This window comes from Mustela putorius, unplaced genomic scaffold (assembly GCF_011764305.1).
Source record: "Mustela putorius furo isolate JIRA1106 unplaced genomic scaffold, ASM1176430v1.1 tig00003853_pilon_pilon_pilon, whole genome shotgun sequence".
NCBI lineage: Eukaryota > Metazoa > Chordata > Mammalia > Carnivora > Mustelidae > Mustela > Mustela putorius.
Window position 1 is genome coordinate 42,217,401 of NW_025422005.1, and position 27,308 is coordinate 42,244,708.

A 27,308-nucleotide genomic window follows, 5' to 3' on the forward strand; every position below is an offset into this window, starting at 1 on the left:
TAGGATTCTCACTTGTAGGGTGAAAGCAACAGGTTTTTAGAGGAAGAAGAAGGGGGCAATTACCTGAGTTGAATAGAAGGGGAAAAAAGGTTTTTTATTTATGTTTACAAGCCAAACTACTCCTGGTTATACATTAACTGTTGGCTGCCCACCCAACCCCCCGCACCCCCCCCCAAAAGTCCATAACCATCAGTCTTGTAATCAGGGTGTCTGTTCTCCTGTTCACTTCTCAAGTAATTGCTTAACATAATTGCTGTTTTGTCCAGAAGGTTTTAGCTAGTTCAAACAAAGGCAGTTTCTCTACAATGGCTGTTCTAACTCTGTTTTAAAATGGCTCTAGTCCTGTCAGTTTTCCACAAGATGATGAGGCAAGTAGACTTATTTTCTTTCTTTCTTCCTTCCTACTTTCCTTCCAAGATTTTATTTATTTATTTATTTGACAGAGAGATAGAGAGTGCAAGTAGGCAGAGCAGCAGGCAGAGGGAGAGGGAAAAGCAGGCTCTCTGTGGAGCAGGGAGCCTGATGCAGGGCTTGATCCCAGGATCCTGGGATCATGACCTGAGCTGAAGGCAGATGCTTCACTGACTGAGCCATCTAGGCACCCTAGACTTATTTTCTTATGATGAGAATTTTTAAGAACTTTTAAGATTTACAGTCTTAGTAGTTTTAGAATATACAATGCAGTATTATTGACTATAGTCACCATGTTGCACATTATATCTCCATGACTTTTTAAAAGATTTTATTTTTAAGTAACCTCTATAACAAATGTGGGACCCAAACTCACAACCCTGAGATCAAGAGTTGGGTGCTGTACTGACTAAACCAGCCAGGCATCGCCTATGACTTTTTATATTATAACTGTAAGTTGTATCTTTTGACTCTCTTCATCTATTTGAAGACCTTTATTAGACCGTCTATTTGGGGCCGACCTTTTGCCCCCTGCTTCTGACAGCTACCAATCTGTTCTCTGTATCTATGAGCTTAATTAATTAGTTAACTAATTAATTAAAAAATAGTTATTTGAGAGAGAGAAAGCATGCATACATGTGCAAATGGTGGGGAGGGGCAGAGGGAGAGACAGAGAATCTCAAGCAGACTCCCTTCTGAGTGTGGAGCCCAACACAGAGCCCAGTCTCATGATCCTGAGATAATGACCCAAGCTGAAATTAAGAGTAAGATGCTTAACACACTGAGCCACTCAGGTGCCCCTTATTTATTTTTTTGGATTCTATGTATAAGTGATATCATATGGTATCATCATTCTCTAACTTATTGCACTTACCATGTCTCAGGTTCCATCCTTGTTATCATAAATGACAAAATTTGATTCCTCTTCTTATTTTTTTCTAAGTTATCTCTACATCCAATATGGGGTTTGAATTCACAACCCTGAGATTACAAGTTGCATGCTCTACTAACTGAGCCAGCCAGGTGTCCCAAGATTTCACTCTTTTTCATGGCCAAATAATATCCCAATATATATATAATATATACACCCCCCTGTATTTTATTTTATTTATTTATTTTTAAAAATTTATTTGAGAGAGAGAGAACAGGAGAAGGGGCAAAGGGAAAGGGAAGAGATTTTTTTTTAAGTTACAGTGTTGGGTTTTTTTTTTTTGAGATTTTTATTTATTTGACAGAAAGAGACACAGTGAGAGTGGGAACACAAGCAGGCGGAGTGGGAGAGGGAGAAGCAAGCTTCCCACCAAGAAGGGAGCCAGATATGGGGCTGGATTCTAGGACCCTGGGATCATGACCTGAACCGAAGGCAGAAGCTTAACAACTGAGCTACCCAGGCACTCCAAGGGGAGTGAATCTTAAGCAGACTCTCTGCTAAACACGGAGCCCACTGTGGGACTTGATCTCATGATCCCCAAGATCAGGACCCCGAGGTCATGACCTGAATGGAAACCAAGAGTCAGACACTTAACTAACTATACCACCCTGGTGCCCCTACCCTGCATTTTCTTTGTCCATTCATCCATTGGTGGGCATTTAGGTTATTCCTGTATCTTGGCTGTCGTAAATAATGCTGCAGTAAATGACATGGGGAATGCATATATTTTTTAGAGTTAGTGTTTTTCTTTTCTCTAGATAAATACACAGAAGTAGGATTGCTGAATCATATGGTAGTATTTTTTTTTTAATTTTTGAGGAACTTCCATACTATTTTTCATAGTGGCTGAGATTTACGTGAGCACCAATAGAGCACAAAGGTTCCCTTTCCTCCACAACCTCCCCTACACTTGTTATGTCTTATCTTTTTGATTATAGCCATTCTAACAGGTATTAGGTGATATTTCACTGAGATTTTTGAATTAAATCTTTGTAGGTAACATATAGTTGAGTCTTTCTTTTTAGCAATATATCAATCTCTGCCTTTTAACTAGGCTTTTTATGTATTTTCATATAATACAGTTATTGATATATAAGTTTTAAATCGGCTAGCTGCAACTGTTACCTACTGGTTCATACCAGCTTGCAAGATTTTATTGTGCATATCTCTTCTCATCCTTGCTTTCAGTGATTTAAATTAGCTGTGGTGGGAGTATTTTTTTTTTTAAAGATTTTATTTATTTATTTGACAGAGAGAAATCACAAGTAGATGGAGAGGCAGGCAGAGAGAGAGAGAGAGAGGGAAGCAGGCTCCCTGCCGAGCAGAGAGCCCGATGCGGAACTCGATCCCAGGACCCTGAGATCATGACCTGAGCCAAAGGCAGCGGCTTAATCCACTGAGCCACCCAGGCGCCCCTGTGGTGGGAGTATTTACACAACAAAATATATCAGTTGGTAAATATGTCAGTTAGGTCTCTTCCACCCTTGTGACCCTGTTATTAAGCATTTACTAGGATAGCACTGTTTTAAATCTACTATCTTGCTACTTATTTTCTTTCTTTTTTTAAGATTTTATTTATTTATCCGAGAGACAAAGAGCAAGTAGGGGGAGGGACAGAGAGAGAAGGACAAACAGACACCCCGCCAAGCAGGGACCCTGATGTGGGGCTCGATCCCAGGATCCCAGGATCTGACCTGAGCTGAAGGCAGATGCTTAACCAACTGAGCCACCCAGGTGCCCCATTGCTACTTATTTTCTTTTTGTTCAATATCTTCTTTGTTCCTTTTTTCTCTTTGTCTTCTGTTCAGTTTTTTTTTGTTGTTGTTGTTATTTCACTTCAGTTATTTTATAAGCCCATTAACTCTATCTCTGGTGTTTTGTCTTGCTTTCAGGATTTATAGTATATATCTTTTTTGGGGTGCCTGGGTGGCTCAGTGGGTTAAAGCCTCTGCCTTCAGCTCAGGTCATGATCCCAGGGTCCTGGGTTTGAGGCCCGCATCAGGCTCTCTGCTCAGCAGGGAGCCTGCTTACCCTCTCTCTCTGCCTGCCTCTCTGCCTACTTGTGATCTCTGTCTGTCAAATAAATAAATAAAATCTTTAAAATATATATATACATATATATGTATATATATACATACATGTTTTATTAATACATGTATCATTCTTTTCTCAAGCAGAATATTTTTAGTCTCAAAACATAGTAAATACAATAATTTAACTTTTAAAAAGATTATTTTATTTTACTTATTTATTTATTTTTTAAATATTTTATTTATTTGACAGAGAGAGAACAGGAGGAAGGAACAGAGAGGCAGACAGAGAGAGAGGAGGAAGCTGGCTCCCTGCTGAGCAGAGAGCCCAATGTGGGGCTGGATCCCAGGACCCTGAGATCATGACCTGAACTGAAGGCAGAGGCTTAACCCACTGAGCCACCCAGGTGCCCCAAGATTTTTTTTTTTAAAGATTTTATTTATTTATTTGACAGAGATCACAAGTAGGCAGAGAGGCAGGCAGAGAGAGCAAGGGAAGCAAGCTCCCCACTGAGCAGAGAGCCTGATGTGGGACTCGATCCCAGGACCCTGTGATCATGACCTGAGCTGAAGGCAGAGGCTCAACCCACTGAGCCACCCAGGTGCCCCGATTTTTTTTTTTGTTTTAATCATGTGATGTTTATCATGACTCCTTAAGCCTTATCACCTGTTTCACAATCCCCCCCCGCCACTTCCCTTGTGGTAACCATCAGTTTGTTCTCTACAGTTAAGAATCTGTTCCTTGGGGGTGCCTGGGTGGCTTAGTGGGTTAAAGCCTCTGCCTTCGGCTCAGGTCATGATCTCAGAGTCCTGGGATCGAGCCCCGAATCGGGCTCTCTGCTCAGCAGGGAGCCTGCTTCCTCCTCTCTCTCTCTGTCTACTTGAGATCTCTGCCTATCAAATAAATAAATAAAATCTTAAAAAAAAAAAAAAAGAATCTGTTCCTTGATTTGTCTCTGTCTCTCTCTCTTTTTCCCTTTATTCCTTTGTTTTGTTTCTTAAATTCCACAAGAGTAAAATCCTATGGCATTTGTCTTTCTCTAACTTATTTCACTTAGGATTATGCTTTCTATCTCCATCCATGTCATTGCAGATGGCAAGATTTCATCCTTTTTTATCGCCAAATGATATTCCGGTGTGTGTGTATCTGTGTATATCAAATTTTCTTTATTCATTCATCAGTTGATGGATACTTGGGCTCTTTCCATATCTTGGCTATTGTAAACAGTGCTGCTATAAACATAGGGGTATATGTATTCCTTTGGATTAGTGTTTTTGTATTCTTGGGGTAAATTCACAGTAACGTTGGATTATAAGGTAGGTTTTATTTTTAAAGTTTTGAGGAACCTCTCTACTGTTTTCCATAGTGACTGTACCAGTTTGCATTCCCACCAACAGTGGAGGATTCCCTTTTTCCACATCCTCACCAACACCTGTTGTTTCTTGTGTGTGTGTGTGTGTGTGTGTAAGATTTTATTTATTTATTTTACAGACAGAGATCACAAGTAGACAGAGAGGCAGGCAGAGAGAGAGGGGGAAACAGACTCCCCCTCTCTGAGCAAAGAGCCTGGTGCAGGGCTCGATCCCAGGACCCTGGGGTCAAGGCTATGCATGACCTGAAGGCAGAGGTTTTAACCCACTAAGCCACCCAGACTCCCCTGTTTCTTGTGTTTTTGATTTTAGCCATTCTGACACGTATGAGGTGATATTTCATTGTAGTTTTGATTTGCATTTCCCTGATGATAAGTGATGATTGTCTTTTCATCTGTCTGTTGACCATCTGTATGTCTTCCTTGGAGAAACATCTCTTTGTCTTTGCCCATTTTTTAATTGGATTATTTGTTTTTTGGGTGTTGAGTTTTATAAATTCTTTATATGTTTTGGATATTTACCCTTTATCCAAATGATATTTGCAAATATCTTCCATTCCATGGGTTTCTTTTTAGTTTTGTTGATTCTTTTCTTGTGCTTTTGTTTCCCATGTCTCAGGGGACCTTTCTAGAAAAAACGTTGCTACAACTGATGTCAGAGAAGGCTCTTTCCTAGGATTCTTATGGTTTGAGGTCACACATTTAGGCCTTTAATCTACTTTGAATTTATTTTTGTGCGTGGTATAAGATAGTGGTATAGTTCCATTCTTTTGCATGTTGCTGACCAGTTTTCCCAACACTATTTTTTGAAGAGACTGTCTTTTTCCCATTGGCTATTCTTTCCTGATTTGTCAAAGATTAATTGACCATATAATTGTGGGTTTATTTATGGATTTTCTATTCTACTCTGTTGATCTATGTGTCTATTTTTGTGGCAGTATCATACTGTTTTGATAGCTACAGCTTTGTAATATAACCTTAAGTCCAGAATTGTGGTGCATCCAGTTTTGCTTTTATTTTTCAAGATTGCTTTGGCTACTCAGGGTCTTTTATGGTTCCATACAAATTTTAGGATTGTTTTTTTCTAGCTCTATGAAAAATGCTATTGGTATTTTGAAAAGGATCGCATAAAATGTGTAGATTGCTTTGGGTAGTATAGACATTTTTTTAAAAAAGATTTTTATTTATTTATTTGACAGACAGAGATCCTAAGTAGGCAGAGAAGCAGGCAGAGAGAGAGGAGGAAGCAGGCTCCCCACTGAGCAGAGAGCCAGATGCGGAGCTCGATCCCAGGACCCTGGGATCATGACCTGAGCCGAAGGCAGAGGCTTTAACCCACTGAGCCACCCAGGCGCCCCTAGTATAGACATTTTAATAATATTTGTTCTTCCGACCCATGAGCATGGAATGTCTTCCCATTTCTTTTTTTTTTTTTTTAAAGATTTTATTTATTTATTTGACAGAGATCACAGGTAGGCAGAGATGCAGGCAGAGAGAGGGGAAAGCAGGCTCCCTGCTGAGCAGAGAGCCCGACTTGGGGCTCGATCCCAGGACCCTGAGATCATGACCCGAGCCGAAGGCAGAGGATTAACCCACTGAGCCACCCAGGTGCCCCTCTCTTCCCATTTCTTCCTCCCTTTCTTCCTTCCTTCCTCCCTCCCTCCCTCTCTCTCTCTCTCTTTCTTTCTTTCTTTTTACGATTTTATTTGAGAGAGAGAGAGAGGAGGAGCAGAGGGAGAAGGACAAGCAGACTCAGCTCTGAGTGTGGAGCCTGATGCAGGGCTTGATCTCATGATCATGAGCTGAAATCAAGATTTGGGTGCTTAACCAACTGAGTCATCCTGGTGGCCCACGTCTTTCCATTTCTTTATGTCATCTTAACTTCCTTTCATCAGTGTTTTATGCTTTTTAGAGTACAGGTCTTTCACCTCTTTCATTAGGTTTATTCCTAGGTATCTTATTATTTTTGGTGCAATTGTAAATGGGATTGTTTTCTCAGTTTCTCTTTCTGTTGCTTCTTTATTGGTATAAACAAATGCAATAGATTTCTGTGTGTTGATAATGTATCCTGTGACTTTACTGAGTTCATTTATCAGTTCTAGCAGTTTTTCAATGGAGTCTTTTGCGTTTTTAATATATAGTGTCATCTTGGGACGCCTGGGTGGCTCAGTTGGTTGGACGACTGCCTTCGGCTCAGGTCATGATCCCGGAGTCCCGGGATCGAGTCCCGCATCGGTCTCCCAGCTCCACAGGGAGTCTGCTTCTCTCTCTGACCTTCTCGCTCATGTTCTCTCTCACTGTCTCTCTCTCAAATAAATAAATAAAATCTTTAAAATATATATATATATATCTATATATATATATATATATATAGTGTCATCTCATCTGCAAATAGTGAAAGTTTTACTTTTGCCTTATTGATATGTATTCCTTTTATTTCTTTTTGTTATCTCATTGCTGTGACTAGCACTTTACAGTACTATGTTGAGTAGAAGTAGTGAGTGTGGACATCAGTGTCTTGTTCTTGACCTTAGGGGAAAGGTTTTCAGTTTTTCCCCAGTGAGGATGATGTTAGCTGTGGGTTTTTCATATATGGCTTTATTAAGTTGAGGTATGTTCCCTCTTACACTACTTTGTTGAAGGTTTTTGTCATGAATGGTTGTTGTACCTTGTCAGATGTTTTCTCTGCATCTATTGAAATGTTCATATCATTCTTATCCCTTCTCTTACTGATGTGATATATCATGTTGATTGATTTGTGGATATTGAACCATCCTTGTAACCCAGGAATAAATCCCCATTGATTGTGGTAAATGACTTTTTTTTTTGGTATTGTGGAGCATAGTATGTATTCTTTTTTTTTTTTTTAAGATTTTATTTATTTATTTGACAGATCACAGGTAGTCAGAGAGAGAAGAGGGGAGCAGGCTCCCTGCTGAACAGAGAGCCTAATGCAGGGCTCAATCCCAGGACCCTGGGATCACAACCTGAGCTGAAGGCAGAGGCCTTAACCCACTGATCCATTTAGGTGCCCCCATAGTAAGTATTCTTAACTTACTCACAGATGACCTTTGAGTAGTATTGTGACTGTACACTATAGTATTATAAGAACCTTACAAAGTATTTTTTTTTGTTTGCCTCAAACAACAGCACAGAAGCACATTTTACAACTATCTATCTATCTATCTATATATATAATAAACCCTACAACAGTTATTGAATTTATTATTTATTTATTTATTTATTTATTTTTTGTGGACAGCAAAGCAAAGTTTATTGAGGGATAGTATAAAGCTCCTGAAGAGAGAGAGGACCTGAGAGGAATCCTCTGAATTTATTTAAATAATCAATTTTGACAAAAGATAATTTTATTTCGGGGTCACCTGGGAGGTTCAGTTGTTAAGTGTCTGCCTTTGCCTTGGGTCAGGATCCTGGGGTCCTGAGATCAAGGTCTGCATTGTGCTCCCTGCTCTGCGGGGAGCCTGCTTCATCCTCTCCCACTTGTGTTCACTCTCTCACTGTGTCTCTCTCTGTCAAATAAATAAATAAAATCTTAAAAAAAGAGATAATTTTAGTTTTTAAAGATTATTTAGAAGTAATTAAAAAAATTTTTTTAAAGAATTTATTTATTTATTTGACAGACAGAGATCACAAGTAGGAAGAGAGGCAGGCAGAGAGAGAGAGAGGAGGAAGCAGGCTCCCCGCTAAGCAGAGAGCCCGATGTGGGACTTGATCCCAGGACTCTGGGATCATGACCCGAGCCAAAGGCAGTGGCCTAACCCACTGAGCCACCCAGGCGCCCCTAGAAGTAATTTTAAAGATAATTTGTATTTATCCATATATTTGACATTTTTCTTTTTTCTTTATTTTTTTTTTTTTTTTTTTTTAAAGATTTTATTTATTTATTTGTAAGAGAGAGAGAGTGAGAGCGAGCACAGGCAGACAGAGTGGAAGGCAGAGTCAGAGGGAGAAGCAGGCTCCCTGTGGAGCAAGGAGCCCGATGTGGGACTCGATCCCAGGACGCTGGGATCATGACCTGAGCCGAAGGCAGCTGCCCAACCAACTGAGCCACCCAGGCGCCCCTAGAAGTAATTTTAAAGATAATTTGTATTTATCCATATATTTGACATTTTTCTTTTTTCTTTATTCTTTATTTTGAGCTCTTTATTCTTTTATATTGATTCACATTTCCTTCTAGGATTATTTTCCATTTGCCTGAAGACTTTTCCTTAAGATTTTGTATAGTGCTGATCTGCTGGTGATAAATTCTCTTCAGCTTTTCTATGTTTTTTTTTTTAAGAATTTTTTAAAAGATTTTATATATTTGACAGAGAGAGATCACAAGTAGGCAGAACAGCAGGCAGAGTTAGAGGGGGAAGCAGGCTCCCTGAAGGGAGCCTGATGTGGGGCTTGGTTCCAGGACTCTGAGATCATGACCTGAGCCGAAGGCAGAGACTTAACCAATGCCACCCAGGTGCCCCTGTTTTAATAAGTCTTTATTTACCTTGTTTTTTGGAAGATATATTTGCTGGGTGCAGAATTCTAGTTTAGCATCAAATTTTTATCTTTTTTTTAAAGATTTTATTTATTTACTTGACAGAGAGAGACATCAATAGAGGGATGACAAGCGGGGTGTTGGGAGAGGGAGAAGCAGGCTTCCTGCTGAGAAGGGTGCCCAATGTAAGACTCGATCCCAGGACCCTGGGATCATGACCTGAGCCGAAGGCAGACGCTTAACAGCTGAGCTACCCAGGCACCTCTAGCATCAGTTTTTTAAAAACAATATAGTGCTTTAAGGATATTGGTTCACTATCTTTGGCTTTCATTTTTCCTATATTCTTTTTTTTTTTTAAAGAACACATTTTTATTTTATTTATTTGACACAGAGAGAGAGAGAGATCACAAGTAGGCAGAGAGGCAGGAGGAAGCAGTCTCCCCTCTAAGCAGAGAACCCGATGCGGGACTCCATCCCAGGACCCTGAGATCAAGACCTGAGCCAAAGGCAGAGGCTTAACCCACTGAGCCATTCAGGTGCCTCAGTTGGTCCTATATTCTTTTTTTTTTTTTCACTTTTTTTTAATTATGTTCAGTTAGCCACTGTATAGTACGTCATTAGTTTTTGATGTAGTGTTCAATGATTCACTAGTTGGGTATAACACCCAGAGTTCATCACAAAACATGCCCTCCTTAGTGCCCATTACCAGGTAACCCCATCTCCTCACCCCCCTCCCCTCTAAAAACTTCAGTTTATTTCCCAGAGTCCATAGTCTTTTATGGTTCATCTCCCTCTCCAATTTCTCCCCCTTCATTTTTCCATCCCTTCCCCTATGATTCTCTGCACTATTCCTTATAGTCCACATATGAGTGAAACCATATAATTGTTTCTCTGCTTGACTTATTTGACTTAGCATAATCCCCTCCAGTTCCATCTATGTCAATGCAAATGGTAGGTAGTCATTCTTTCTGATGGCTGAGTAATATTCCATTGTATATATGAATCACATCTTTTTTTATCCATTCATTTGTTGAAGGGCCTGTCAGCTCCTATTGTGCATATTGCTGCTATGAACACTGGAGTGCATGTGCCCCTTCTTCTCACTACATCTGTATCTTTGGGGTAAATACCTAGTAGTGCAATTTCTGGGTGATAGGGTAGCTCTCTTTTTAATGTCTTAAGGAACCTCCATATTGTTTTCCAGAGTGGCTGTACCAACTTGCATTCCCACCAACAGTGTAAAAGAGCTTCCCTTTCTACACATCCTCGTCAACACTTGTTGTTTGTTGTCTTGTTAATTTTTGCCATTTTAACTGGTGTAAGGTGATATCTCATTGTGGTTTTTATTTGTATCCTTCCACATTGTTGAAAGGACAGCCTTTGCTGTATCCCATAGATTCTGGACCGATGTGATTTCATTCTCATTAGTTTCCATGACTTGTTTAAGTTCTTCCTTAATTTCTTGGTTGACCCAGTCATTCTTTAGTAAGATTGTCTTTAACTTGCACATGTTTGAATTCCTTCCAATTTTTTTCTTGTGATTGGGTTCCAGTTTCAAGGCATTGTGGTCTGACAACATGCAGGGAATAATCTCAATCTTTTGGTATCGGTTCAAACCTGATTTGTGACCAAATATGTTATCTATTTTGGAGGAAGTTCCATGTGTATTCAAGAAGAATGAGTATTATGTTGTTTTAGGGTGGAATGTTCTGTATGTATTTACAAAGTCCATCTGGTACAAAGTGTCATTCAAAGCTCTTGTTTCTTTGTTAATCTTCTGCTTAGATGACCTGTCCAATGCTGAGAGGTCTTCTACTATTAATGTATTATTACCAATATGATTCTTTACTTTGGCTAACAGTTGGCTTATGTAGTTGGCTGCTGTCATGTTGGGGGCATAGATACTTAAAATTTTTAGATTTTTCTGTGGGATAGACCTTTTAAGTATGATAATAGTGTTCTTTTACATCTCTTACTACAGTCTTTGGTTTAAAAATTCAGTTTGTCTGATATGAGAATTGCTAATCCAGCTTTCTTTCAATGTCCATCTGCATGATAAATGGTTCTCCATCTCCTACTTTCAATCTGGAAGTGTATTTAGGTTCTGAATGAGTCTCTTGTAGGCAGCATATGGGTGGGCCCTGTCTTTTTATCCAATCTGAAACCCTGTGCCATTTCATTTTTCAGGCTCTTCATGTTCAGAGTAACTATTGAAAGATATGAATTTAGTGCCATTTATTGCCTGTGAAGTTCGTGTTTCTGTAGATTATCTCTGTTACTTTCTGGTCTGTATTACTCTTGGGGTCTTTTTTCGTCTATAGAACAACAGCCCTCCTCCACTGCGTGCCGGGCACTGGCTTGGTGGTCACATATCCTTTCACTTTCTGCCTGTCCTGGAAGCTCTTTGTCTCTCCATCCATTCTGGATGACAGCCTTGCTCGATAAAGTATTCCTGGTTTTATGTTCATCTCATTTAGTACCCTGATTATGTCTTGCCAACCCCTTCCGGCTTGCCAGGTCTCTGTGGAAAGGTCTAATGTTATTCTGATGTTCCTCCCTCCGTAGGTAAGACATCTCTTCCCCCTAGCTTCTCTTAGGATAGCTGCCTTGGCTCTAAGATAAGCAAGTTTTACTATTATATACTGGAGTATTGGTCTTTTTTTATTGATCTTGGGAAGGGTCCTCTCTGCCTCTAGGACATGGATCCTTCTTTTCTTCCCCAGATTAGGTAAATTCTCAGCTATGGTTTGCTCAAGTATATATCCTTGTCCTCTCTCTCTCTCCACCCCCTTAGGGACCCTAATAATTCTGACTTTGGAATGTTTCATGGTGTCATTGATGTCTCTACTTCTGATCTCATGAGCTTGGAGTTGTTTATCTTTATCATTCTTGACTTCCTTCCTTTCTATCAGTTTATCTTCTAGATCACTAATTCGCTCTTCTTTCTCATTTACCCTGGCATTCAGAGTATCCAGTTTAGATGGCATCTCCTTCACAGCATTTTTAATTTCAGCGACAGTAGCTCTACATTCTGCCCTTAGAGATTCTATACTGTCACTAATGCTTTTCTCAAACCTAAATAGCAACTTTATAAATGTTACTGTGAAGTCTTTTTCAGACATTTTCCTTAGATCCATATCCATTAAGTCTGTGGCAGAGGCCATTGTCTCCGGTTCTTTCCTTTGTTGGTAATTCCTCCTCCTAGTCATTCTCTTGAGGGATGGTTGAGGGAATATACAGAGTCTGAAATATCAACCACGACTCAGGCAAGATGAACCTGAGGAAAATCTGGAGCATTGGAAGCCACCACTCACCCTGGTGGTGTTTTTCTGAGTGTAGCGATCCAGAAGGATATTCTTACATCTCACACTGTTTTCTTGGGTTTGGTAGATATCCAGTTCAATTCAGGGGACTGGTGGCAGCAACGAGGTTCCCTACACCTCTGCTATCTTGCCTCTGTTCCTATATTCTTAACATGCCTTTTTATCTGGTTGCTTTTGAGATTTTATCTTTATCACTGATTTTTAACCAATTTTATTATGATGTACTTTGGTGAAGTTTTATCATTTTTTTTTTGTGCTCGGTGTTTCTTGATGTTCTTGGATTTGTAAGTTATAGTTTTCATCAGATTTGGAAAAATTTCAGCCTTTACGTCTTTGATTTTATTTTTTTATTTATTAGAGAGAGATAGAGAAAGCATGAGTGGGAGGAGATGGAGAGGGAGAGGAACAGACTCAGTGCTGAGCATGGAGCTAATGCAGGGCTCGATATCACAACCCTGAGATCATGACCTGAGGTAAAATCAAGAGTTGGATGTTTAACTGACTGAGCCATCCAGTGTCCCCAGTCATTATATCTTAAATATCTTTCTTCTCACTTCTCTTTCTCCCCATTTTCTCTTTTTCTGGAACTCCAGTGATACACTTACTAAATTTGATTGTTCTATGACTCACTGATGCTTTCTTAATTTTTTTCTAGAGTTTTTTTTTCTCTTCATGTATTTTTTTTTTTTTTAATTTTTTTATTTTTATAAACATATATTTTTATCCCCAGGGGTACAGGTCTGTGAATCACCAGGTTTACACACTTCACAGCACTCACCAAATCACATACCCTCCCCAATGTCCATAATCCCACCCCCTTCTCCCAAACTCTTCATGTATTTTTTGATATGTACCTAAGTTCACGAATCTGCTATATTGTCTAGTCTGCTGTTAATTGCATTCATTGTACTTTCCATTTCAGATACTGTATTTTTTAAAATCTCTAAAGGTTCTGTGTGGGTCTTCTTTTATTTCTTCCATATTTTTCATTGTCATGCTTATGCTTCTGCCTTCTTGAACAATTGGAGTATATTTATGAACCCTCTTAATGGTATCTATTAAATCTACTGTGTGTCATTTCTAAGTCTTTCTATTGGATGGTAGTCTACTCTTTGCAGGTCGTATTTTTCTATTTCATTGAATACCTTATGATCTGTGATTGGATGCTAGACATTTTACTTTGTTGGGTGTTAAATTTTTATATTCTTTTAACTATGTGGGGATGTGTTCTGGGCAAGTTTCTTTTAGAAACGGTTTGATCCTTTTTGAGATTTGCTTTTAAGCTCTGTTAGATAGAATCAGAACAGTCTTTATTTGTAGGCTAATCTGACCTGGCCTTTCAGGCAATAACCTTAGGATTCTATTGATACCCCTTATGTTAGGAGATCTTTCTATTATAGTTGTTGAGAATAAAAACTATTTCTGGCCCTGTGTGAGTTTTGGGAATTGTTCTGTTTTCTCTTGTTCAGTGATTTTTTCCCCCCTTATCTTAGTAGTTTCCTCATATTCATGTATTGATCAGACTCACTGAAGACTCAACACTATTTGCATGTTCAGAGCATGTGCATATGCTTGCCCCCACCCCTCTATCTTTCTTTTTTCTGTGAATTCTAGATGCCTTGGTTTCTCTGAACTCTGTTTCTTCAGCTTAGGAAGACTGCTGGACTCTGTGTTACTCTTCCCTATTCTTTACAAGTAGCAATCTGGGGGCAATCATAATGCTCATCTTACTTATTTTCCTTAACTCAGAGGTTAAGGAAAGCACTATACAATGCTTTCTACTTGTACATTGTCTGAAAACGATTGCTTTGTATATTTTGTCCAGGTTTTTAGTTGTTTAATGTAGAAGGATAAATCTGTTTTCTGCAATTCATCATGTTGTAGTCCACATTGTTTTAATTAGCATCCTTTTTTTAACTTAACAATGAACATTTTTTTCTTTGTTTTTCAAAATTTCTTTTGGCGGAAAAAAATTTCCATCTGTAGCCATCCAAACACATAATTATAGGTACTTATTTTTTAGATTTCTGTGTTCAGAGACTATACAAGACCTATTTATATTAAAGTATACTTTGGATTGTCAAGCTCTTTATCATATCTGAAACTTATTTTCTTCCTTTAAGATTATTTTTTCTTGTGGTGCCTGGGTAGCTCAGTTGGTTGAGCATCTGATTCTTTTTTTTTAAGATTTTACTTGTTTATTTGACAGACAGAGAAATTACAAGTAGGCAGAGAGGGAGGCAGAGAGAAAGGGGGAGGTAGGCTCCCTGCTGAGCAGAGAGCAGGATCTTAGGACCCTGAGATCATGACCTGAGCCAAAGGCAGAGGCTTAACCCACTGAGCCACCCAGGTGCCCTGAGCATCTGATTCTTGATCTCAGTTCAGGTCTTGATCTCATGGTCACGAGTTCAAGTCTCACATTGAGCTCCATGCTGGGCATGGAGCCTACCAAAAACAAACAAACAAACAAACAAACAAATAAATAGATAGATAAATAAAAAGACTATTTTCTCTTCTTCAAAGAGAATGGCTGAACAGTATACCCTCTGGAAGGCCTTGTGGATCAAAAAATAATCTTCATTTATTCATTCAACAGTTATTTATAGAATGTTTTCTTATTCTTTTTCTCCCTCTTTTTAAAAGATTTTATTTATTTGATAGAGAGAGAGGGATCACAAGTAGGCAGAGAGGCAGGCAGAGAGAGAGGGGGAAGCAGGCTTCCTGTGGAGCAGAGAGCCCGATGCTGGGCTCCATCCCAGGACCCTGGGATCATGACCTGAGCTGAAGGCAGAGGTTTAACCCACTGAGCCACCCAGGTTCCCCTATAGAATGTTTTCTATGTTTCAGTCCATATGCTAGGCATTTTATATTTGTACTTTTATATTTGTACAAAGGTACAAATATAAAAAAGAATTCATGACTTCAGGGAGTCCATAATCTAGTAGGTAAACTGAGAAGAAACTGTTAGCTTTCCCTTTGTGGAATATTAGTATTAGGAAATATGTTCTTGCACTCTAGCACCATAGAAACAAAGGTGATTATACTTTCTGAGTATCGCTTTATTCTAATCTAATTCACTTCTTTTCTCAAACACCCAAGCATGCTCCTGCCTTAGGATCCTTTTTGTTGCTGTTCCCTTTGCCTGGAATTCTTCTCTCCCATGATTACCCAAATGACTTACTCCTTACTGCTTCACATTCCTGCTCAAATACCGTTGGTCAGTGAGAACTTCCCTGACAGTTGTGTTTAAAGTAACACTTCCTGGGATGCCTGGGTGGCTCAGTTGGTTAAGCAGCTGCCTTTGGCTCAGGTCATGATCTCTGCGTCCTGAGATCGAGTCCCACATCAGGCTCCTTGCTCAGCAGGGAGCCTGCTTCTCCCTCTGCCTCTGCCTGTCATTCTGTCTGCCTGTGCTCGCTCCCTCCCTCTCTCTCTCGGATAAATAAACAAAATCTTTAAAAAAAAAAAAAAAGTAACACTTCCTATCTCCAGTCTTTATTCCCTTACTTAGATTTATTCTTCTTTATAACATTATTATTTACATTTTTAAAGATTATTTATTTATTTATATTAACATATAATGTCTTATTAGCCCCAGGAGTACAGGTCTGTGAATCGCCAGGTTTACACACTTCACAGCACTCACCATATCACGTACCCTTCCTAATGTCCATAACCCCACCACCCTCTCCCTACCCCCTTAACCCCGTCACCTCAGTTCTTTTTGTTTGTTTGTTGTTTTTTAACTCTCAGTTTGTTTTGTGATAGTAAGAGTCTCTTATGTTTTGCCTCCCTCCCAATCCCATCTTGCGGAGATGCAATGTGGGGGGTTGGGGGGTAGGAAAATAATATTATTTACATTTTTAAAAAATATTTATGTATTTGAAAGTGAGAGAGCAAGTGAGTGGGGGAGGAGCAGAAGGAGAAGGACAAGCAGACTCAGCACTGAGCACAGAACTGAGGCAGAGCTTGATCCCACAACCCTGAGATCATGACCTGTGCTCAAAGCAAGAGTAAGATGCTCAACTGACTGAGCCACCCAGGCACCCCTACTTACATTTTAATTTATTTTTATCTTCTATCTTTGCCCCTCTCTGCCACAGATGTAAATGCCAGATGAGCAGAGGCTTTACCTATTTTATTCACATTGGATCCCCAGCATCTTGAGTAGTTATGGGTACCTACTGGAGTCTTTATTTTTATTTTCTTATTATTTTTTAAGGATTTTATTTATTTATTTGAGAGAGCGAGAGAGAGAGAGCAAGAGGGAGACGGAGAGGGAGAGAGAATCCAAAACAGACTCCACGTTGAGTGCAGAGCCCAACGAGGGGCTCAATCCCACGAGATGAGATCATGACCTGAGCTGAAACCAAGAGTTGGGCACTTAACTGACTGAGCTATCCAGGCATCTCCCCACTCCCCACTGGATTCTTTATAGATATTTCATGAAAAATTAATTCCTCACTTGATTGTTTTTCCTTTCCATGTTTCCCTGCAAAGCATTTCCTGACTGATTTTATTCACATTGTTTATTTTTGCTTGACTGTGTACTTAGAATATGTATATCTTTTAGTAATACTGTAATAGTCAAAAGAGACAATTATCATATCACGTACTTACTAATTTTTTCCCCTCTCTCTTAGTCTTCACATAGGACCAACCCAGTTGATAAACATCTTGAGGTCCTGATCAATAAATATGGATTGTCTGCCAAACCAATTGCTCCTCAGATGTTTGCATTTGCTGGAAAAGAGCACATGGAAAAATATGGTATGTTAAAAAAAATTTAAGGCCTATTGGTAGTTGTATGCATGTGATGAGAAACAATAGGAATTTATTCAGGATCTGTGGACAATGCCAGGATATATAAGATATAAAATGGTTTTTGAATTAAATTGGAGAAATAGTCCACCTAGGATTTAGTTTCAGAGAAAATATTTATATATAGGACAGCATATGGGAAATACGTGGAGTGTTCCACACCAAGAAATTGAAATAGGAAAAATAACATAAATCTTGCCCCCCCCTTTTTTTTAAGATTCTATTTATTTATTTGACAGAGAGAGATCACAAGTGGGCAGAGAGGCAGACAGAGAGAGAGAGACAGGAGGAAGCAGGCTCCCTGCTGAGCAGAGAGCCTGATGCGGGACTCGATCCGAGGACCCTGAGATCATGACCTGAGCCGAAGGCAGAGGCTTAACCCACTGAGCCACCCAGGCGCCCAATCTTGTCCCCTTTAATCATGAACTATAAATTGAGGTTCATCAGTTCTGAATATGATGACACTTAAAGCATGCTTTTGGTAATGTTTATATAGCCAAATTTAATTCTTAGTACTTGAATTCACCAAGAATCCATCATCTGTCATTTCACAATGTTTTCTTAGATTTAAATTTCATAGTTGATTTGCATTTTGATTTGCATCCTAAATTTTTGACTGATGATCAATAATTGGCTTGCCTTAGCAGTTAGTTAAAGCATGGGATGGTGCAGATAGGATTTTTTTTTTTTAAAGATTTTATTTATTTATTTGACAGAGATCACAAGTAGATGGAGAGGCAGGTAGAGAGAGAGAGAAGGAAGCAGGCTCCCTGCTGAGCAGAGAGCCTGATGTGGGATTCGATCCCAGGACCCTGAGATCATGACCCGAGCTGAAGGCAGCCGCTTAACCCACTGAGCCACCCAGGCACCCCTAGGATTTTTTTTTTAATTGTATGACCCTGAATCAGTGCCTTGCTGTGTACTATTAGATAAGAAAGGAAATGATCATACTCGAACATCAATATTCCTGATCTCTCTAGGAAAAATATCCCAGGTTGTTTGATAGATCAAATAATTAGAAAGGAAAAAAAATCTTCAAGGAAGAATGGTGGGAGGAGCATTGCTAGTTTTTGGCCATGAGAATTTTCTTTCCTATAGCTATTTCCTAGATTTTTAAACTCAGTCCATTCCAATCTGGCTTCCCTCCATTCTCAAGGCTACCACTGAACACCATGTTGCCACATCTAGTACGTACATTTCAATCCTAATTTAACAAACTTCAGCACTGTTAATCCCTTTGACCACTTACTTCTTTAAAACTTACTCTTCTCTTGGCTTTCATGACATTTCATTCTCCTGGTTTTCTTACCTCTTTGGCTATTCCTTGTCCATTTCCTTTTCAATTAAAATATTTTTTGAGCTCTCATTATATTCTAGGCACTGTTCTAGGCATTGGACTATAGCAGTATATCAGTTTGCTATTGCTTTGTAATAAAGCATGCCAAAACTCAGTGATTTTAAAAAATAATTATTTATTATTAGAGTTTACAAATTAGTAGATTGGGAATCAGCTCATCTAAGCTGAGCTCAAATCTTGTTTGGGTTAATCATATGACTATTGATTGGTTGGAAACTCTGTTCTACTCTTGTTTGGCAGGGTCATATGTCTCTCCTCTTCCTGGGACCAGAAGGCTGGCCCAGGCATGTCCTTTTCATGGTGACAGCAGAAGGACAAGGGTGTTATCTGCAACATGTAAAGCCTTTTGAAACTTAGGCTGTTGACCAAAGCAAGTTAATGGCAAACTTGGAATCAAGGGATAGGGAAATATATTTCATTTCTTTTGTGGTAGGAAACTACAAAGATAGACCTAAAAGGACATTTAAGAGGGAAAAATAATTAAGTGGATTAATGCATTCATTCACAAGCTGTCAAGCAGATTCATTCACAAGCAGATGAGATGTGAAATTTTTGCTTAAATTTCTAGTTTGAGTCAGACAATAACACATGAAAAAAATGAAGATAACTTCAGGTAGTTATTAGTCCTATGAGGAAAAAATACCCAAAGTAATATACTTGCAGGGAGAGGGGGGCCAGTGATGGCCTCTGTACTCACATATCTAGTTGGCATCTTGGATCTCTGCTTTAATAGGCATCTCAAATTTAACATGTTCATTTTTGTTTTTCATTTTTTTTAAGTTTTTTTTTTTTTTGTCAGAGAGAGCGAGAGACAGAGCACAAGCAGGGGGTGCTGCAGGCAGAGGGAGGAGCAGGCTCACCACTGAACAAGGAGCCCGGTACCAGGGCTCGATCCCAGGACCCTGGGATCATGACCTGAGTCAAAGGCACTTAACTGACAGAGCTACTCAGGTGTCCCAAATTTAATATGTTCAGATGCAGACTCTTAATTGTGTTCTCCCGTAATTTTAAACTTGTTCATTTTCTAGTTTTTCTCATCTCAGTAAGTGGCACTTCTATCCATTTAGATAATCAAAGCAGAAACATGAATCATCAGGGCACCTGGGTGGCTCAGTGGGTTAAAGCCTCTGCCTTCGGCTCAGGTCATGATCCCAGGGTCCTGGGATGGAGCCCCATGTCGGGCTCTCTGCTCAGCAGGCAGCCTGCTTCCCTTCCTCTCTCTCTGCCTGCCTCTCTGCCTACTTGTGATCTCTCTCTGTCAAATAAATAAATAAAATATTTTAAAAAAACGTAACATGAATCATCTTTGACATTTCTCCCTCCTTTTCCCCTGTTCTAGTCCCTCGTTACGTCCTGTTAGTCCTACCTGCAGACTAGAAGTGTTTCTCCTTCTAGTTCCTTTCACTACCACAGTTCTTACCTAGACCATAATTTTTCAAACTGTGGATTGTGACCTGCTAGGAAATAATGTAATTGAGTTAGTGGGTTGAACCCAGCATTTTTTTTTTTAAGTTAAAAATTTTCATTGTTGAGCCACCTGGGTGGCTCAGTGGGTTAAAGCCTCTGCCTTTGGCTCAGGTCATGATCCCAGGGTCTTGGAATTGAGCCCTGCATTGGGCTCTCTGCTCAGCAGGGAGCCCGTTTCCTCCTTTCTCTCTGTCTACTTGTGATCTCTCTCTCTCTGTCAAATAAATAAAAAATATCTTTAAAAAAAATTTTTTTTTTTCATTGTTGGGTGCCTGGGTGGCTCAGTGGGTTAAGCCTCTGCCTTTGGCTCAGGTCATGACCCCAGGGTCTGCTCAGCAGGGAGCCTGCTTCTCTTCCTCTCTCTCTGCCTGCCTTTCTGCCTACTTTTGATCTCTGTCAAATAAATACAAAGTTTTTAAAACATTTTCTCATTGCTGAGCGTTAAAACTCAATACAGAGAAGTGCACAAAACATAAATATACAGCCTACTGAATTCTCAGCTCCTCACTGTGACCAAAACCACCTACCAGGTGAAAAATAGAATGTTAATACCCAAGAATCCTCTATGTAGATTATTTTTATCTTAAGAATTTTGTGGGTCTCATGTGAATCTCCTTGGGTCACTCCATTAAACAAAAAGCTACACCTGCAAATGCCTTTGAGATAAGCTCTCTTCCTTGGGTCCTTTCTGAGATGGCTGAGGGACAGCATTCTTAAGCTTCCTTGTAGTTCTTTGATAGGGGATTTGTGAGGCAGAGGCTTTTCCTCTTTAGAGGGCTTTTTTCTATTCAAACTATATTCTGAGGAATCACTTTTTTTTTTTTTTTTTAAGATTTTCTTTATTTGACAGACAGAGATCACAAGTAGGCAGAGAGGCAGGCAGAGAGAGACAGAGGAAGCAGGCTCCCTGCTGAGCAGAGAGACTGACATGGGGCTCCATCCCAGGACCCTGGCATCATGACCTGAGCTGAAGGCAGAGGCTTTAACCCACTGAGCCACCCAGGCGCCCCTGAGGCATCACTTCTGATCTGAGATCTTTAACAAAAGATTTGTCATACCCTGGGCCTCATCTTTGGATCATTTTTTCCTGGCAGTGCCCTGGATTTGATCTTTGCTCAAATGCTACTTCTTAATTTTAGCATCTTTTCCCATTTTGAGAAACTTGAATTTTCAAGACCATCAAGTCCTGAGTTTTTTTTTATTTAATAGCCCTTTCCTCAATATAGCAATATAGATTTTTTCCTATAAACGCAAGAATAAACCATGTGGCACCTTCAATATTTTCCTTATCTAATTTTCACATAACTGCAGATAATAGTTATTATAATTTCTGCTCCTATTGTGGCAAGGCTCTCCTTTCCTCCCGTCCTCAGTAAGGTTTTATCATTTTGCAAACAAACCTTCACCACTAGTATCCTCAAAGGATCTGGAGGCTTCTATTAATAGTTTATTTAAGGCACTTTAGGCTATCACTAGCAGTTTCCTTATAACCATCTTCTGTTCCAAAGCCATTCACATATTTTACATTTTTGTTTAGTGTAACCCCAATTCCAGTATATTAGTTCTGCTCAGGCTGCTCTAGCAAAATACCACAGACTGGGTAGCTCAAATAACAAAAATTCATTTCTCACAATTCTAGAGGCTGAGAAGTCCAAGATCAAGGTGCAAGATAGCTTTTTTGGTTTGCTGCCCTCTCATGTATACTTAAATGACCTCTTTTTTTGTGTGGGTGCAGAGAGAGAGAATGAGAGAGACAGAGTGAGAGAAGGAAACATCTTTCTCTTCCCCCTTTTATTTTATTTTAAGATTTTATTTATTTATTTGACAGAGAGAGACAAGTAGGCAGAGAGGCAGGCAGAGAGAGAATTGGGGAAGCAGGCTCCTTGCTGAGCAGTGAACCCGACATGGGGCTCGATCCCAGGACCCTGAGATCATGACCTGAGCTGAAGGCAGAGGCTTAACCCACTGAGCCACCCAGGCGCCCCTCTCTTCCCCTTTTTAAAAAGAGAAGGGCACTAACCCATCAGGAAGTCCTCACCCTCATGACCTCATCTACTCTAATTACCTCCAAGGAGTCCCATTTCCAAATACCATTACATTGAGGGTTAGGGCTTCAACATATGAGTTTCGTCAGGGACATAGTCTGTACCATTTAGGTACCAAAATATGTATCATTTGTTATTGTAGAATAAGGAGACTCTGTATTTAAAAAAAATAATTTCTTATTGTTTTCATCCTGGTTGTATAGTCTCCTGGGTTTAAGCACACTGGCCTTTTTTCTGTCTCTTCAGTAAGCCAAACATTTTTCTGCCTTAGAGTCTCATATTCCCTTCCCTTTGGCTACACTGCTCTTTACTCCATTCTTTCACGGTCATCTGTCCTCATCCTCCCCCCCCCCCAAGATTTTGTTTATTTATTTGACAGAGACCAATCATAAGTAGGCAGAGAGGCAGGCAGAGAGTGAAAGGGAAGCAGGCTCCTCACTGAGCAGAGAGCAGAGAGCTCAGGACCCTGAGATCATGACCTGAGTCAAAAGCAGAGGCTTAACGCACTGAGCTACCCAGATGCCCCTCTCCTTTTTTTTTTTTTTTTTAAAGTAGGTTCCATGCCCAGCATGGAGCCCAAGATGGGGCTTGAATTCACAGCCCCAAGATCAAGAACTGAGCTGAGATCAAGAGTCAGATGCTTAACTGACTAAGCCACCTAGGCACCCCCATCTTTTAGGTCTTAAAAAAAAAAACAACACAACAACTTGTCTCATATCTCCAACACTTTACAAAAGTATCTCTACTTGGATGTCTAATTGGCATCTCAAATTTAGTATGTCTAAAACTGAAGTCCTAATTCTTTCCCTGAACTCCCCCTTTTCCCTCTATTCTTCCTGAAGTTTTCCCCATTCAGTAAATGGTAATTCCATCTTTCTAGGACCTTTGTCCAAAAACCTTGAAGCTGTTTTTGATTCTACTTGAACTTGACATTCACTGTATTGGCAAACCTTTTCACTCATTTTTCAGTATCTGTTTCTCACTTATACTCACTTATACTACAGTGCATGCCACTATCATTTCTTACCTGGCTTGTAGAAGTCCTAATTGGTTTTTCTGCTTTTGCTTGTGTATCTCTGTAGGCAAATCTGTACTTTATAGCCCGAGCAGTGTTTTGTTTGTTTTGTTTTTTAATTCAAAAATCACCAGTCAAATCAATATTTAATTTTTTTAAAAAGATTTTATTTATTTATTTGACAGAAATCACAAGTAGGCACAGAGAGAGAGGAGGAAGCAGGCTTCCCGCTTAGCAGAGAGCCCTATGCGGGGCTCGATCCCAGGACCTGGGATCATGACTTGAGGCGAAGGCAGAGGCTTTAACCCACTGAGCCACCCAGGCACCCCTCAATATTTAATTTTATTGACATGTATGTGACCAACCATCCCTGGCTGCTATAGGAGTATAACAGAGAGGTGTAGTTAAGAAACAACTTTATTTTGAGCAGTGGGAAGGACAACACAGTTCTTAATAGCTGTATTATAATCTAAATCCTCCTTCAGATGGTGTGTTTAAAATAAAAGCCAGATCATTTCACTCCTTTGCTCAAAATTCTCCATGTGTTCTCATCGCACTCAGATTGAAATTTAGCTACAAACTTAGCTACAAACATTGAAACTTACAACTACAACCTTCTACACTCTCTGGTCTCCCACCCTCTGTAGCTTTCTGACCTCATCTCTTACCATTTTGTTCTTTCACCATTGTACTCTAGCCACATTATCCTTTCTGTTTTTGAGAACAGTAAGCACATTCCTACTTCAGGCAGCCTTGCTGTTTCCACTTCTGGAATTCTCTACCCTAAGATCCCATCAGTGCTTACTCCATCAGGTCTTTGCTTCAACATTGTCATCTGCTTCTTTCATCACCCTCTTTCCCAGAACTCCCTATCCTCTGTCTCCTGCTTTACTATTTTATAGAACACTTACAAAAATTTGGTACATGTATTTTTTCTCCATTGACCGTCTCTTCTAGCCAGAATCTAAGTTCTATAAGGCCACTGAATTTTGTTTTATTCCCTATTCAGTGACTGTTACTAAGATCAGTGCTTGGCACAAAACAGGTGTTCTGTAATTAAGTAATCTTCAAAGAAAGACTGTCCTAGACCATTCAAATTGAAGTAGGTCTTCCTGTTATTCTTGCTCATAGATAGCCCCGTATTGCTTTCTTTCATAGCATCTGGCAATATTTACATTCATATATATGTTGTGTGTTTTTATTTGTTTAATTTTTGTCTTCCTCATTATTCTGTAAACTCCATGAAAGCAGGATCCCTGTCCATTTTGTTTACTTTCAATATACCCAGCTTAGTACAGTGCTTGGCATGTAATCTGGACAGAAGAAAGTTGGTTTGTTTGTTTTTTCCTTTCTCTTCTATAGTCCCTAGCATATGTAAATAAATATTTGTTGAATGAATGGATGAATTTCCATACCTATATTGTCTTATTATCTTAAACAATCCTTATAACAATCCATTATGGGAGATGTTATTACCCCATTAAATAAGATTCTGGCTGCTGGCTAAATAAGATTCTGGCTGCTGGCTTCAGGCTCATAAATATATGTGTGTGTATATATATATACATATATAATTTTGTTGTGTTCAGAAAGTATTCATCAGTTATTTTTTTTAGTTGTTTTCCTATTTTTTAGGAATGGGAAATTATATTTTGTTAAAGGCTTTTTCCAGCACCTGTTGAATTAATTGCATTATGTCCCTCATTTAGATATATTATTAGAATATTTTATTAATGGATTGCTGATATTGAACCAACTTTGCATATCTGAAATGAATGACACTTGGTCATGATGTATTGATTTTTTGTGTGGGGGATTAGATTCTGTCACTATTTTATTTTATGTAGTACTTTAAATCAATATTTGTAAGTGATATTGATGTACAATTTTCTTTTTTTCCTTTGTCTTTATCTTTTTCCCTTGTTTTAATACCAAGTTGTATTAATTTTATACTTCCCTTATAAAAAGAAATAGGAAGACTTTCTTTACTTTTCATGCTCTGATACAATTTGTAGAGTCTTGGGACTACAATACTTTGTAGGTTTGGTAGAATTCCCTGTGAAACCATCTTGGCCTATTTTTCTCTTTTTCTTTTTGGTAGTTGCTTGGTAATTAATATCTATCTATTTATGTTTCTGTTTAAAGCAGACCCAATTTTTAGTTGCTTTTAGTATTGCTTTTATTTTCAATTTTTATTTATTTTTAAGGATTTTGTTTATTTGACAGAGAAAGACACAGCGAGAGAGGGAACACAAGCAGGCAGAGTGGGAGAGGGAGAAGCAGTTTCCCCTCTGAGCAGGGAGCCTGATGCAGGCCTCGATCCTAGGACCCTGGAATCATGACCTGAGTTGAAGGCAGCCACTTAATGACTGTGCCACCCAAGCGCCCCTATATATTTCTTTATGTTTAAATATCTTATCTTTAGTGAGGTCATTTGGGGCAGTCTGTATATCTCTAGGAAATTATCCATTTCACTTAGATTTCCAAATCTTTATACAGAAGTCAGAAAAGTAGTCTTTTACAATTTTAAAACTTGTTTCTATTTCAATGGTATTTTCCTCTTGCTATTTTTTTTTAAGATTGATTTATTTATTTGAGAGAGAGAGAGTGTGCAAGCATGAGCAGGGGAAGGGTAGAGGGAGAGGAGGAGGGAGAGAATCTCAAGCAGACTCCCCACTGAGTGGTGAGCATATCTCAGAGCTCTATCCCAAGACTCCGAGATTAGGACCTGAGCTGAAATCAAGTCAACCAAAGTCAACCAGCTGAAACCAAACCAACCAAGGCTCAATCATCTGAGCCACCCAGGTGCCCTTCTCTTGTTACTTTTTATTTTTTGTGTATTCATGTTTTCTCCTTTTAAAAATTAAATTAGTAGTAGTTTGCCTATTTGTAAATTTTTAAAATAACAAGATCTTGATTATGTCTACTCTTTTTATTCTTTACCAAATTAATTTCTGCTTATATCTTCCTTGTACTTTCTTTTAGTTTACTTCAGTTGTTTTTCTAGTTTTTGAGTTGGAAATCTAATACATTTTCTTTCTTTTTAATGACAACTTCATTGAGATATAATTCACATCCCATTAAAGTCACTCTTTTGAAGTGTACAACTCAGTGATTTTTATTATATTCAGAGTTGTGCAACCATTACCGCTACCTAATCTCAGAACATTTTCATCACCCCAAAAGGAAGCCTCATACCCATTAGTGGTCCTCTCCATTATCTACTCCTCTCAGGCACTTGGCAGCCACTAGTCTTCCTTCTGTTATTATGGATTTGCATATCCTGGACATTTTATTTAAATGGAATCATAATATGTGGCCTTTGTGACTGGATTCTTTCACTTAGTATAATGTCTTCCCAGTTCATTCATACATAGCATGTACAAGGACATTATTTCTTTTCATTGCCAAATAATATTATATTTTATCACTCTTTCTTTCTTGTGTTTAGTGCTGTGTGTTTTCCTGATTGCTGCTTTAAACATATCACATTGATTGTGATATGAATTGTTTACAGTGAATTTTATAATTTCCATTTGCATTTCTTTAATAATTTATTTTTTACCTAGGAGTTGTTTCATGGAAATATTTTTTAAATTGCTAATTGTGCTTTTATCTTATTTTACTTTATTTATTTATTTAGAGAGAGCATGTGTGTGCATATGGGCCAGTGGTGGCAGTGGGGAGGGGCAGAGGAAGATGGGGAGAGAGAATCTTAAGCAGACTCCATGGCCAGCTTGGAGCCCAATGTGAGGCTCAGTGTCACAACACTGAGATCATGACCTCAGCCAAAATCAAGTCAGATGCTTAACTGACTGAGCCACCCACACACCTCTTAATTTTTAAAATTTATTAATAATTTTTAGTTTTGAGGTGCCTGGGTGGCTCAGTTGTTAAGTGTCTGCCTTTGGCTCAGGTCATGATCCTAGGATGTTGGGATCAAGCCCCTCATCCAGTTCCCCTATCAGTGGGGAGCCTGCTTCTCCCCCTCCCCCTCCCCCTGCTTGTGTTCCCTCTCTTGCTGTCTTTTTCCCTCTGTCAAA

General features: G+C 39.1%; 1 protein-coding gene and 1 non-coding gene across 3 annotated transcripts in view; one reads left to right on the top strand and one right to left on the bottom strand.

Moving 5' to 3' along the window:
• The window catches only part of SCP2 (sterol carrier protein 2), a 112,076-nt gene that overhangs the window by 24,723 nt on the left and 60,045 nt on the right, over positions 1 to 27,308 (top strand). For both annotated transcript variants that reach the window (XM_045064534.1, XM_004774435.1), the window contains exon 6: positions 17,204 to 17,330. In XM_045064534.1, coding sequence (XP_044920469.1) covers positions 17,204 to 17,330 — 127 coding nt within the window. The remainder of the gene's footprint in view (positions 1 to 17,203; positions 17,331 to 27,308) is intronic.
• LOC123387430 lies at positions 23,616 to 23,747 on the bottom strand. The gene has a single exon (XR_006601883.1). It is a non-coding gene; the product is annotated as a small nucleolar RNA SNORA63 (small nucleolar RNA).